General features: G+C 51.0%; 1 protein-coding gene across 2 annotated transcripts in view; it reads left to right on the forward strand.

Moving 5' to 3' along the window:
* Window positions 1-643: 643 nt before the first annotated feature.
* Myo1h (myosin IH) overlaps window positions 644-13,392 on the forward strand; it is a 36,688-nt gene continuing 23,939 nt past the window's right edge. Inside the window, exons 1-9 of one of the 2 annotated variants that reach the window (XM_026409223.2) lie at window positions 644-799; window positions 2,861-2,976; window positions 4,134-4,332; window positions 5,300-5,380; window positions 7,288-7,467; window positions 10,799-10,897; window positions 11,638-11,751; window positions 12,041-12,112; window positions 12,678-12,797. In XM_026409223.2, coding sequence (XP_026265008.2) covers window positions 674-799; window positions 2,861-2,976; window positions 4,134-4,332; window positions 5,300-5,380; window positions 7,288-7,467; window positions 10,799-10,897; window positions 11,638-11,751; window positions 12,041-12,112; window positions 12,678-12,797 — 1,107 coding nt within the window. In that variant the 5' untranslated portion in view covers window positions 644-673. Of the gene's footprint in view, window positions 800-2,860; window positions 2,977-4,133; window positions 4,333-5,299; window positions 5,381-7,287; window positions 7,468-10,798; window positions 10,898-11,637; window positions 11,752-12,040; window positions 12,113-12,677; window positions 12,809-13,392 lie in introns of both variants that reach the window. The other variant, XM_077795585.1, reaches the window with a different exon arrangement.

Genomic DNA, 13,392 nt, shown 5'->3' on the forward strand with positions numbered 1-13,392 from the left:
CCCTGGCCTAAGGCCTGATGATCACGTGGCCACAGTCCTATATACTACATGACACAGGTGTGGTAGGTTCCGGGCCTCACACCTACAGCTGGCCCCTCCCAGAGTGATGGCCCTTCGCCCTTAGATGGTGGTCATGGCTCACAACATTCCTGTGCCTCGGTTTCCTCGTCTGCACAGGGGCGTGAGCACAGTAGCTCCTAGGGTCAGAATGAGGGTTACCTGAGAGGATACCCGCCCAGCCCTCAGCACCTTACGGTGTCAGTAAGCCGCTGTTGCCATTGTCACACACACACACAGACACACACACACTTGTGTGTCACTGAACGATAAGGAGGTGTTGAGAAATGCATCCTTAGCCAGTTCTGTCCCGTGAATGTCACGGGCCTCGATGGCAGAGCCACACACACCTGGACTCTAGAGGACGGCCCTTTCCTTCTGGCTGCACATCCAAACAGCAGGCGGCTGTCCAGACCCCGCAGTCCGTGGTACCCCTGTGGCATGTGTGAGTCCAAATAGCCTATAGGAACTTTCTGGCTGCGGTTGAACCCTGGCTCGGGGCTCTCCCAGGGCCGAGCATGAGACGTGGAGTAAAAACTCTGAATGGAGGAGCAGCTGAGGAATGTTCTGTCTCCTGTAGAAAGAAGAGGTGAGGAGGGAGCACATCCGCCTGCACATGGAGGGGACGCTGACGGCCCGCGACAAGGTCGGGGTGCAGGACTTTGTGCTGCTGGACGCGCACACCAGCGAATCCGCCTTCGTGGACAATCTTCGCAAGCGCTTCAACGAGAACCTCATCTACGTAACTAACCCCTCCTCAGCTGAGCCCCGAGATTGCTTGCTCTCCCCCCCCCCTTCACAGCCTCCATGATGGGAACCGGGTCACTCTGTCCATCAGCCATCTAGAGGAGGCTGAGGGATCACTGCCAGAGGCACTCTGATCCCTCATGCTGAGGCTTTCCGGTGGCCAGTGACAGAGTCTCGACTCACACTGGCCATGGTCGCAGAATGGAAGGGACCCACCTAGCCTTTAGGGTCCAGGAATGGATCTAGGATTTCAGATGGTGTCCCAAGGCGTCCTCTCCCTCTCTCTGTTCTGCTGTCTTTGGAACCTGATTCCGTCTTGGGCTGCCTCTCTGCTTTGTGGCATGATGGGCGCCAGCTCCAGGGTGACATTCTGTCAGCTCAGTATTGAGAAGGGAGCTCGTCCTCAGGAGACAGGTTTAGCAAGTGTCCCAGAGCTGGTGAAACTGGCTCTGATGGCCGCATCTTGGGTCACTTGCCTGTCTTGGCCAGTCCCCCTGGCTGGGAATGAGGAGCATCCAGAGTGGGCAGCCTGGGTCACCAGACCCAGCCTGAGTGGGAGGTGGGTAGGAGCAGAGCCCCCCGCTCTACGGAGTGAGAGCTGGAGAAGAGCGTTCCTTAAAGAAATCTGCTGAAAGAAAGGGGACATAAGCCGGGCGTGGTGACACACACCTGTCATTGGAGGCTGAGGCAGGAGGATCGTAGGTTCAAAGCCCCCCTCAGCCACTCAGTGAGACTCTGTCTCTAAAATAAAATATTTAAAAAGTTGGGGATGGGGATCAGTGGTTAAGCCCCCCTGGGTTCAATCCCTGGTACCAAAAGAAAGAAAAGAAAAAGATCCATCTTGCACAGATGACCCAAGAATAGCTTAGATGCAACTACTTAAAAAAAAAAGAGAGAGAGAGGAAAATAAGAGATGTCCGACCACATCCTGTAAATCTTCAAAGGTCAACACTGTGACGTTTTTCAAAACCTCTTCTCAGATTGATCTTGTTGCATCGAGTAGTGGCCAGTTTTTATTACCATTTATGATCACACCCAATTTGATTGGCATTCCAAGTGAATTCTCCCTAGGTGAATTGATAGAGTCTCTGTGTGTGTCATGGTGTGCTAATTTTTTGGAGATTTTATTAGCTTTTGTTAAGAGTAAATTAGATAATCAGAAGAAGTCTAAAAATAATGTGTCTCATAGCTAGTTCGTAATGGTTCCTGTGCTGTTGAAACCAAATTTTTTCAGAAGAAATGAACAAGGTGTCCCTTAGAATATATGTTCTATAGCTTCCAACTTTCAGAATTAGAACCCTTAATTGTACAAAAGGGAAAAAAATCAAGCTAATTTTCTATAAAAGCAAAGGAGAAATAACCTCACATGAAGGACAAATGGGATGATAGAATCTTCATGACCAATTTAAACGGATAGATTCCAGGACAATCTTCCACCCCTGAGACCAGGTTTCTATGATTTGAATGATGCAAACATTAGTCGGAATCCTCTTCTTTGTTTCGGTTCTGTTCGAGTTTGTCCTGGAGATGAGAAGCGACGGTTAGAACCCTTGGAGCCGGGTCCTACCCAGAGCTTTGGTCCCTCCAGCGTTGACACCAACCAACTCAGCATCTGAAAATACCAGATGCATTTTCAAAGGAGCCCAAATAGTCATCTTTTCTGTAAAAGATCTTAGAGCTTTTTGGTCTCTAATTAGTCTTAGGTCAGTGGCTACCTTGAAAATGTAAGTACTTGAACATTGGGGTAGGGATAGAGGCTGACACCCAAGTCTGGAGAAGCCTGGTGTAGGGGTACCTCGCCCCGTCTCAGAAGGCTGGTGGGTGCTGGCCTTCCTGAGTCTCCACGCCCTCGTTTCCTACCCGTCAGCCACCTTCTCGACACTTCCCTGTCCCCAGCTATCTCCCAGCCCTCCCCAAACAGACCCCGGGCAGCTGAGGTCCCAACTGTCCCATCTGCCGTGCCCTCGCCCCAGCTCCGAGCAAACATGGGGCGCATAATGTGCGACCGTCTTTGGTTGGTGGAGCTGCTCACTTGTCCTGTGGTCCCTTCCTCCAGACCTACATCGGGACGCTCCTGGTGTCTGTGAATCCCTACCAGGAGCTGGGGATCTACACCGTGAGCCAGATGGAACTCTACCAAGGGGTCAGTTTCTTTGAGCTGCCGCCGCATGTGTGAGTAACAGCTGCACGTTTCCCCGCCCCCCCCTTCTGCCAACCCACCGTCCATCCTTCTATCCGTCCACCCACTGTCCACCCATTCAAACCCTCCATGCCTGTCCTGAGGTTCTTCCTCCATGGTTGTTAACGTGGGAAATAAGTCAGAGCAGTTGGAATGTCGCAGCCATTTTGGAATCTCAGCTTAAAGAGAGATGGAATCTTTGTGTCAAGGTTGGGAACCCCGAGTGCGGCCAGAGCGGTGTCTTCTCTGGACGTGGGCTGCTTACAGGGCCATCTGTGGGTGCCTGAGAATCAGGGTGGCTAAGGATGTCCACTGGGAGGGACCTCAGCAGGCCACCCTCATCCACAGATGAGCCGTCTCCTGTCTGCTCTACAGGTGCTTGCTTGCAGGCTGGGCTGAATTTCTTCTCTCTCTGGCCGACTTCTGGGCTGATGCTTCTGTTCTCCCCCCACTTGTCTTTAATTCAGTTTTCCGACTTCCCACGATGCTGATAAACCTTTCTGCCTCCCCCACCGCGTCCAGCTCTTGGGAGACCTTCCCGATCTGTGCTCTGATTTTGGAGATGAAGGCTCTCTGATTCCTCCACCTCTTGTCCTAAAGTTATTGCCGAAGTTTGCAGACCTCACCGGTCTCCTGTCTCTACATTCTGACTACTTTAGGCTTCGAGGGAAAGAGATGATATTCTATCTATTGAATTACTTGATATTCAGACAAGATCCTATTTCCACCTATAGTTATTAGAACGTCTCCTGGGGACGTCACGTAGTACCTGGCTTATTCTTATACAAACTGTAGGTGGATTTAAAAAAAAATAATTAAATTGGTGGGGTCAGGGTTGTAGTCCAATGGCAGAGCACTTGCCTAGCATGCATGGGACCCTGGGTTCATCCCCAGCACCAGATGAATATACTTGGTAAATGTGGGAACACATTCCCACCACTGCCAAGATCCTTCACTTTAACCCTTTAGTTGGGTGAGTTTTAAAATTGACCACTCCTTGTGTTCGATCAGTCACTGGATCATGACTGTCCGTCTCAGCTCAGTGTCCTGGTACCCACAGCAGGGCGTGGCTTCCCGGAGGCAGGGTCCTTTGTCACTGCCAGGGGATAACAGCACCGAAACCACCCTGTCTCTGCCCCTCCCTCTCCAGCTACGCCATTGCGGACAACGCTTACCGCATGATGTGCTCGGAGCTCAACAACCACTTCATCCTCATCTCTGGAGAGAGCGGGGCGGGGAAAACCGAGGCCTCCAAGAAGATCCTGCAGTATTTCGCAGTGACCTGCCCAATGACCGAGTCGCTACAGATAGCCCGAGACAGGCTGCTGCTCTCCAATCCAGTGCTGGAGGTAAGTGACCAGTCTCTGAGGACCACGGAGGGGAGTTCCAGGCAGAGTTCCTCTACCTAGGCAGGACAGTTGAAGTGGGCAGGTCACTGCTGAGGAAAGGGCTCTCACCCACAGTGTCACGCTGAGGGCATCTGGCCAGCTTGGATCCTAATCCAGGGTGGACAGTCACCAGGAAGCTTCAGCAGGGATCCCAGGGCCTCTCACCCATCCATGGGACGGTCCTAGTCATAGCACCTGCCTCTTAAGAGGGTTTGAGGGTTACACAGTTGAATGCACAAAAAGTACCCGCAGAGTTACCAGTGGTCTTTGTTATTAATATATTTCTTTTTCGGGGTTGAGGATTGATTTCAGGGGCACCCGGCCACTGAGCCCCATCCCCAGCCCTATTTTGTATTTTATTTAGAGACAGGGGCTCACTGAGTGGCTTAGGGCCTCCCTGTTGCTGAGGCTGGCTTTGAACTTGATCCTCCTGCCTCAGCCTCCCAGCTGCTGGGATGACAGGTGTGCATCACTGCGCCCAGCTAATGTTCCTTACCACAGCTGTCATCCCTCTGATTCCATTTCCTGCACTTGCTAGGTGATCTCGTGCACGTCCATCTCTCCTGTGCTTTTGATATAAGAGACGTTTCTGGCTGCGGGAATTTCCCCGTAGACCCTTTGAGCCAAACAATTTTGTTATGAGAAGGGGTCTGGTGTTGGGGAATGTCAGCTGAACAAGCAGGGCCCGTGCACCCCTCCTTAGGCCATTTTTAATGTATTCTTGGGTGGGTTCTGGACAGACCTTTCCCCTGCCATTGCTGGCATGAAGTCCTCTGTGTGTGGCAGTTCCCTCCTAGAAGGAGACGTGTGTCCTCCCTGCTCCCCTCCCACCCCCCCTCTGTTTTCATAATGAGCATGTTATTTGGGGCCAGGAATTTGACAAGCAAGATGGGTTTAAATGACAGTGCATGACACTCTGTGTCCCAAGGCTTTTGGAAATGCCAAAACACTCCGGAACGACAACTCCAGCCGGTTTGGAAAATACATGGACATCCAGTTTGACTTTCAGGTACGTGGGATTCCTATTACGGGTGGGTGGGGTCCTCTTATTCTGCCAGGAGGAGACCCAACCTTGAGGTGGGAAGGCGGCTCCAACAGGTGAAAGATCTAGGGACAGTGCTCGCCCGTCTGTCTGCACTGCTGACCTGCACCCTCCGCGGGCTGCTCTTCTCCATTCTGTCATTTTGCCACTTGAAATACACATCCGTGTTACCCATGTGTGCCAACCCTTTATTTATTTAGTTAGTTTTGTCTTTTGGATACCAAGGATTGAACTCAGGGGCACTCTGAGTGTCTACCTGTGAGGGGGCGGGGGGTCAGCAAACTTTCTTGGGGCCAGAGAGGAAATGTTTCAGACTTTGCAAGTCACACGGCTTCTTTGGCCACGATTCATCTCGGAGGTTTTGCCAAAGTCGTCACTGATGGTACATAAGTGAACGAGCATCCAGAACGAGTATGCTTGCCTTGCACCCAGAATTGACATGGGGCTCTTGCACAGGGGTAGACAAGTTTCTCAAGGACCCCAGCTCTCTGGGGGTGCAGGTCAGCCATGGAAACACCCAGGCTGCCCTTCCCCTGAGGCTGGTGCGTGGTCCTGCCTGCAGCGTGCGCAGACTTTGAAAGACACTTGATAATTGTGCATATTTTAAAATTCATAACAGCCCAACACACATAGGCCCTAAACTGGAAAGGACACGAATCTTGGGGATAGCCCCATGAATTTTTGCATTTCTATCTAGCCGTGTATTTTCCGGTCAGATGAAGATATTAAAATTTCCAGCATCCAGAAACTTCTCCCATAACAACCCCCTTCCCCAGGGTGAACAGTATCCTGACCTCTAGAATCACAGATTCATGTGGCTGGTTCTTGAACTGGATATCAGTGGAGTTATACAGTATGTTCTATTTTATATCTGGTTTGTCTCAATCACATTCTATAGATTTGCCCATGTTCTTGCTGATAGGAGTTGTTCATTTTATAATTGTACAAATATGTTGCAGTTTGTCTGTTCTCCTGTTGATGAACTTTGGGGTTGTTTGCAATTGGAAGTTATTGCAAACAGTGCTCTGAACATCCTTGACAGTTCTTTTAGTAAGTAGAAGAACTTATTCATGTTGGTAGATATTCAAAAGTGGAATTATTGAGGGTTTTTTGGTTTGTTTTTGGTCCTGAGGATTGAGCTCAGAGGTTCTTTACTACTGAGCCACACCCCCAACCCTATTTTATATTTTATTTAGAGCCAGGGCCTCACTGAGTTGCTGAGCACCTCACTTTTGCTGAGGCTGGCCTTGAACTCCCAATCCTCCTACCTCAGCCTCCTGAACTACTGGGATGACAGGTGTGCACCACCACGCCTGTTTCAAGTATTTAGCTCAATTTTATTTGGGCTGTTTGTTCCTTCTTATTAATTAGCAAGAATACTATATATGTGGTCTGAAAAAAGAGGCTTTATTGGATGCATTACTTAAAATAATAAGTATGACAATGTGGATAATTAAGACATGAGGATGGATATAGAGGCCAGTGGACTAGAATAGAGTTCAGAAAGATCTCCCCCCCACACATACTTGTGGCCAAAGCACCTTGTGATTCAGTGGGGATAGGATCATCTTCCCAGTAAATGATGCTGATCGACTGGGATATCAATATGAAAGGAAGATCTTAGACCCCTGCCTCACTCCATGCACATCAGAATCCAGCAGTGATGGGCCAGGGTCCTAGACACCAACAGGACAGCAATCATGCTTCTAGACTAAAACAGAGAATGACCTTGGAGTAAGCAGAAATCTTTTAAAGTAGAGCCCAGGAAACATGAGGCTGGAGAGCTGGGACTTTCTCCACATTTAAAACACCTGGGCACCAGCGGACACCAGTGGCTTGAGTCGTCATTGTCCCATTCTGATTCCATTTCCCAGGGCATTCCCGTCGGCGGGCACATCATCAGTTACTTGATTGAAAAGTCCCGAGTCGTCTATCAGAACCAGGGTGAGCGGAATTTCCACATCTTCTACCAGCTGCTGGCCGGCGGAGAGGCCGATCGCCTGGCTCACCTGGGCCTCGAGCGAGACCCCCGGCTGTATAAGTACCTCTCGCAGGTTGGACGGTCCAGCGCCTGGCTTTGGGGACCCTGTGGACGAGGGGACTTGGGGTGTCTGTGGGGGCTGCTGCAGGATGCTCAAGCACTGTCTCTCCCCCTCTGGACGTGGCTGCGGGCTGGTTACTTGACATTGATCCCAGCGAGCTACCTACGGCTAGACCCTCGCGTCTGGGCCAGGGCTTCTCCACCTCGCTGAAGTCAGAATCCCTTGAGAAATCTTTTAGAAACACAGATGCCTAGGCTGGGGGTGGTGGGTAGCTCCGGGGTCAAGCACTTGCCTAGCGCACACCAGGCCCTGGGATCAGCCCCAGGACTGCAAAAGTAACTCTGCAAAATACACAGAGCCTGAGTCTTACCCCCACCCTGAGGTCTGCATTTAGCAGAACTGGGGGGCTGCCCAGGGCTGGGAACGCAGCTCATGGTGGAGCGTACATAGGTGAGGCCCTGGGTTGATCCCCAGCACTACAGGGGGGTGGGGGGGACGACAGTGAAATAGTCCCCTGTGATGAAGCTCACAGCCAAGGGGAGAACGGCTGGTCTAGAAGCAATGGAAATTCACCGTCTTCCTGTACCCACAGCCTATTCCGCCTCGTTCTGCTTCTAATCTCCTTGTGAGAAGGGCTTTCCCCGCCTCCTGCCTTCCACCTTAGAGAACTGTCAGCAGCAAAGTGAACCCTCTACCTTAGAGGACATAGCTCAGGCCATCCCTATCAGCAATCCGAGTGAATTCAGAATTTAATTTTGCAGCATTGACTTTACTGGAGGCTGTGCTAACATTCTAGAACGCCCAGGTTGCACAGGTAGCATTTGATGTTGCTAGCATTGATTTCTTTTTCCCCAAGATTTTTTTTTTTTTTGTATCAGGAATTGAACCCAGGGGTGCTTAACCTTCAAGCCACATCTCCAGGCTTTTTAATTATTTTTTATTTAGAGACAGGCTCTCACTGAGTTGCTTAGGGCCTCGCTAACTTGCTGAGGCTGGATCTGAACTCATGATCCTCCTGCCTCAGCCTCCCGAGCTGCTGGGATCAAAGGCATGCACCACCACACCCAACACCAAGTTGTTTTTTTTTTTTTTTTTTTTTGTTCTGTTCTTGGCTTTGAACTGAGGTCCATTTTGCAGAGCGCAGGCTGGAGCATCATTTGAGATACAACAAGACCTGATAAAGAGAATCTCATATACAAAGACCACTGTTGCATAGAAATCTTGGGGGGGGGGGCAAAGAAATCTTGACCAAAGTTTCCCTTGAAAAACGGAACTAACAAAGATAAAAGAGTTCCACCATCTCCATTTCCATGTCATCAACCTTGAACTAATTCTTAGAGTGAAGGAGACATCAACTGTCTCTTTTTTCAGCTCCTTCCCATCCTCTGTAGATTTCAGATGGTCTCTAGGTCACTTATTTTTTCTGACAGTCAATGGCTGCTTGGTGCTTGGATTTTCAAGGCACAGTCAGAGCAGATTGAATTATAAAAATATGTGTGGACATTCATCATTTCCCCCAGGGCTTCTCCAGCCCTTCAATAATCACGCCGCCCCTGTTTAGAATTTTTCATGTCTTTATTCCTACAGATTTTTCTTTTCTCCTGGCTGTATTAGTTCCTCCAGACCTGATGGCTTTGAAATGGTTCTAGCGATTGGCTCTCATTTTTATCGATAGTATGATGTCCTATAACTTTGGAAAAATGCCTGGCTTTCCTTTGCAATGAATTTTCTCTGATTCCAAGCTCACAGGTGTCCAGTGAGGAAGTGACTTGCCCAGACCTTGCCCTTAGGGGGAAGGGACACAGTCGTCCCTCTGTCGTATCCACAGGGCCCCGATTCCAGGACTCCACAGATAACAAGAGCCAGGACACTCAAGTCCTATATGAAATGACAACGTATTTGCATAGAGCCCTCAGATAGCACATCCTCCCTTATATTTTAAATAATCTCTAGGTCACTTATACTTCCCAGTGCAAGGTGGATGCTGTGTACATCCATGAAATACTATATTGTTTGGGGAATCATGACAAGGAAAAAAAGTTGTTATTACTGGTTCTTCTCTATTATTTCTGATCTGGGGCTGGTTGAGTCTGCGGATGAGGAGCTTGTGGATACGGAGGGCTGACTGTCCTTGTGACTGAGTAGCGGGTGGATATTTTCACAGTGTGATGTCTTTGCACCACACGGCAAGGAAATCTTTTCCCATAATAAATCTTCAGACAATCAGGAAACTGGGAACACCCCAGAGCATAAAAGCAAAATAATGAAAAGCACTTGTCTGGAATGTTTTCTCTTAAAATTGAGACATCGGTCGTCCATCTGTTGCTTATTTAAAAAACAACTCCCAGGGTTAGTGAGAAAAGTCTCTTCACATCTTTGCTAGTGAGATTCCATGACATGGAAATGTCCATATAATCTGTGTTTCTTTATTTTTTTCTTTTGGTGCCAGGGATTGAACTCAGGGATGCTCAACTACGGTGCCCCAGCCCCAGCCCTATTTTGTATTTGATTTAGAGACAGGGTCTCAGAGTTGCTTATCACCTTGCTTTTGCTGAGGCTGGCTTTGAACTCGAAATCCTCCTGCCTCAGCCTCCCCAGCTGCTGGGATGACAGGCGTGGGCCACCACACCTGGCTAATCTGTATTTCTTTAAAAGCCAAACTATCATTTCCTTGAGTGAGGACCTTTCCATCTAATCTCGCAGTGAGGGTTTTCTGGAAATTCCTAAGTGAGTCAACGTTGATTCTGAATTCAAGCAACATAGTTTCCCCGCATGTTTCAGCACATATTTATTAAGACAAATGGTTTCCATTTGTTTAGCAAAAACGACAGGGAAAAATCGGTTTACAAACACATAGGAAAAGATATTCCACAGCTATGGAACTTTGCAAATTTTCTCAGAATTGTGGTTGATTGATTGGTTGATGGTACTAGGGATTGAACCCAGGGGAGCTTCACCACTGAGCCATATCCCCAGCCCTTTTTATTTTTTTAATTTTGAGTCAGGGTCTCACTAAATTGCTCATGGCCTCACTAAGGTGCTGAGGCTGGCCTCCTACTTGTGATCCTCCTGCCTCAGCCTCCCAAGTCACTGGGATTGCAGGTGTGTGCAGCTGCACTAGGCCTTAGAGATTTAAAATAAAATTCCAAATAAATTTGAAAAAAGCATCAGTCAGCAAATTATCTTATGCTGGAGTGGTAAAGTCTATCTGCTTTCAATTCCATCCTTTATGGAAATAGCTTTTGCATGTTTGGAGAGAGAATCATTTTGGTTTAGGAATAGGTGTGTGTGTGTGTGCTTCACTGTCCTTCAAATGCCATGATGTGGCTCAACTTTGTCACAGGGTCATCGTGCCAAGGAGTCATCTCTTAATGACAAGAACGACTGGAAAACTGTTTCCAACGCCTTTTCTGTCATCGATTTTACCAAAGCTGACCTCGAGGTACGGGCCTGGTGTTCCCTCCTGGACTGAGGCACGACGTGTGGGGTTATATCCAGGGTGGCCAGACTCAGCCCGGTGACAAGGGTGCCCACATACACGGTGAAATTCGGTCCTCAGCACAGCTATGTCCCAAATAGTGCGTGGGGACAGAGACCACCAACATCCAGTCCTGGCTGCTTTGAAATCCCCGCGTGAGCTGGACGTGTGGAACTTCATGTGACAACCTCCTAGTGTTCCCGACCTTGTGTGGAAGGAGGGACCGGGCGCTTGTCCCCCCAGTAAAGTCCAGTCTCAATGATTTAGACCCCATAGAATGACAGGATCTGGTTTATCTGCATTCCTGTTTTGGAACAAATGGGAACTGGGTTTTCTTTTATTTTTTCCTTTTGACTGTTCATCTTTCCAGGTCGAGAATGGTGGTTAAAAAAAAATTAACGGAGACCGCGGCATTCACAATGAAAGGGTCCCCTGGGGGGGGGGGGGTTTGTAAGATCTTTTTAGCATTTTTAGCATTTCACACGAGTGGCTTATTTTAGAGACATAAAGGTCCGTGTTTCTGTTTCTTGGTCACGACCCCCCCCAGGCCCTTCTCCAGCCCAGACATGGCCCCAGGGCGGTTCCTGGGGAGCAGGGCTGGGCCGGAGCCGGGAGGGGGCTGATCCTTGGGGACATCTCTGCTGCCTGTTGGCCAGTGAGGTGGCCACTGACGTCCCCCCGGCCTCTGTCCCCCCACTTCCTAGAATCTCTTTGGCGTCATCGCCAGTGTCCTGCACCTGGGGAACGTCTGTTTTGAGGAGGACCCCCAGGGCTGTGCCACCGTCCCCGACACTCACGAGATCAAGTGGATCGCCAAGGTGATGTTCCTCTCTCCAAGAGGACAGAGGGGACTCAGTACTTTGAAGGGGCGAAGGGGGCGCCAGGCGGGTGGATGCCCCCCGCTGGGCCCCGCTGGCCGGCGCCTGGAGCCCCTGGGCCTTCTGCCGGTGCTGGTCAGGGTGCAGAGCGCACAGACCCTGTCTGTCCATTTTGCCCTAAAACACCACGAGGAGTCGGGGCAGATGACCCAGGGCCTGGACACACGGTGGACTCTCTGAGTGAGGAAAACTGAGTCCCTGAATGCCATGTTGGGTTCCTTTTGTCCAGCTCCTGGGGGTCTGTCCATCTGTCCTTCTGGACGCTCTCACCCACCGAAAGATCGAAGCCAAGACAGAGGAGGTAAAGATGGCTCTGGGCACGGACGCACCTGCCCACCCCATCATGGCTGCCTGCCCTGGCCAACAGCATGACCCAGCCTCCGGAGGCTGCCTGGGACCCCCGCCCACCAGGCCCTCCTGCTTCACCCCCCAGCCCCCCTGGCCACCGTGCTGTGCTCAGGCCTCCAACTCCCTTTGGCCTCCCTCCCGGGGTCTTTGCACATGCTGTTCCTTCTGCTGTTCCCTGCGCTTCCTCTCATAGGCTCTGGGGCCACTGGACCCCTGCATCCAGGAAGTTCCCTGATTATCCCTCCTCTACCTCCAAGCACCACATGGACCTTCTTCTGGCACTTGTCACCCACCTGTCCCACCAGCCCTCCCCGCCCCTGCCCCAGTGGCACTGGGAGCTTACCCAGGGTGGGTGTGGGTGGCCGTGTCTTAGTCGCCCAGCACGGTGCCTGGCACACAGGGACCGCCCGGGAGATGGCCACCGTGGGACCAGGAGCCATAGGGTGTGGCGTCCCCCTCCCCCAGTGCCCACGTTAGAGGCTGGTGTGGAAGCGCGGGGACGTTGTTCTGTCACTCAGGTGATCTGCCCGCTGACCCCAGGACACTCTGTCTACGCCAGGGACGCCATGGCCAAGGCCGTGTATGGACGGACCTTCACGTGGCTGGTCAACAAGATCAACTCCTCCCTGGTGAACCAGGTCGGTCACGCGTCTCGGGCCACGCGCCCGAGGTCTGCCCCTGACCCTCATGGGTGCAGACTAAGCATGGCCAGCGAGCTCCCGGAGGGGGGTGCCGTCCCCCCACGTCCTCGCGGCCTCTGTCAGGCGTGAAGTGGGCTCACAGGAACGCACAGGCGTGGCCCACAGTGAGGTGCGCAGCAGGTGCCGTGTGCCAGGTGGCTTTGGGTGTGCAAGAACACACGCATCGGCCTGCTCCACACAGGCGTCTGTATTTGATTTTCTCTCCGGTGCCGGGGACCGAGGCCGGGGCTCTCTGCCGCTGAGCTGCGCACAGTCCTTTCTAATCTCTTACTGTCGAGACAGGCTCTCGCTCAGTTGCGGAGGCTGGCCTCGGATTTGCCATCCTCCTGCCTCAGCCTCCTGAGTAGCTGGAATTACCGGCGAGCACCACCCTGCCAGGCGTTTAACAGCAGTGTGTTTGGGTCTATGTGAAAATACACAGCTGCTCTTCAGACTCGAGTTTAGGGCATGTCTCCTTCTGATTTTATTTTTTTGTGGTGCTAGGGAATCAAACCTAGGGCCTTGCACACAGTAGGCAAGCACCGGCCCTGTT

The sequence above is a fragment of the Urocitellus parryii genome, chromosome 3 (genome assembly GCF_045843805.1).
Source record: "Urocitellus parryii isolate mUroPar1 chromosome 3, mUroPar1.hap1, whole genome shotgun sequence".
NCBI classification, from domain to species: domain Eukaryota; kingdom Metazoa; phylum Chordata; class Mammalia; order Rodentia; family Sciuridae; genus Urocitellus; species Urocitellus parryii.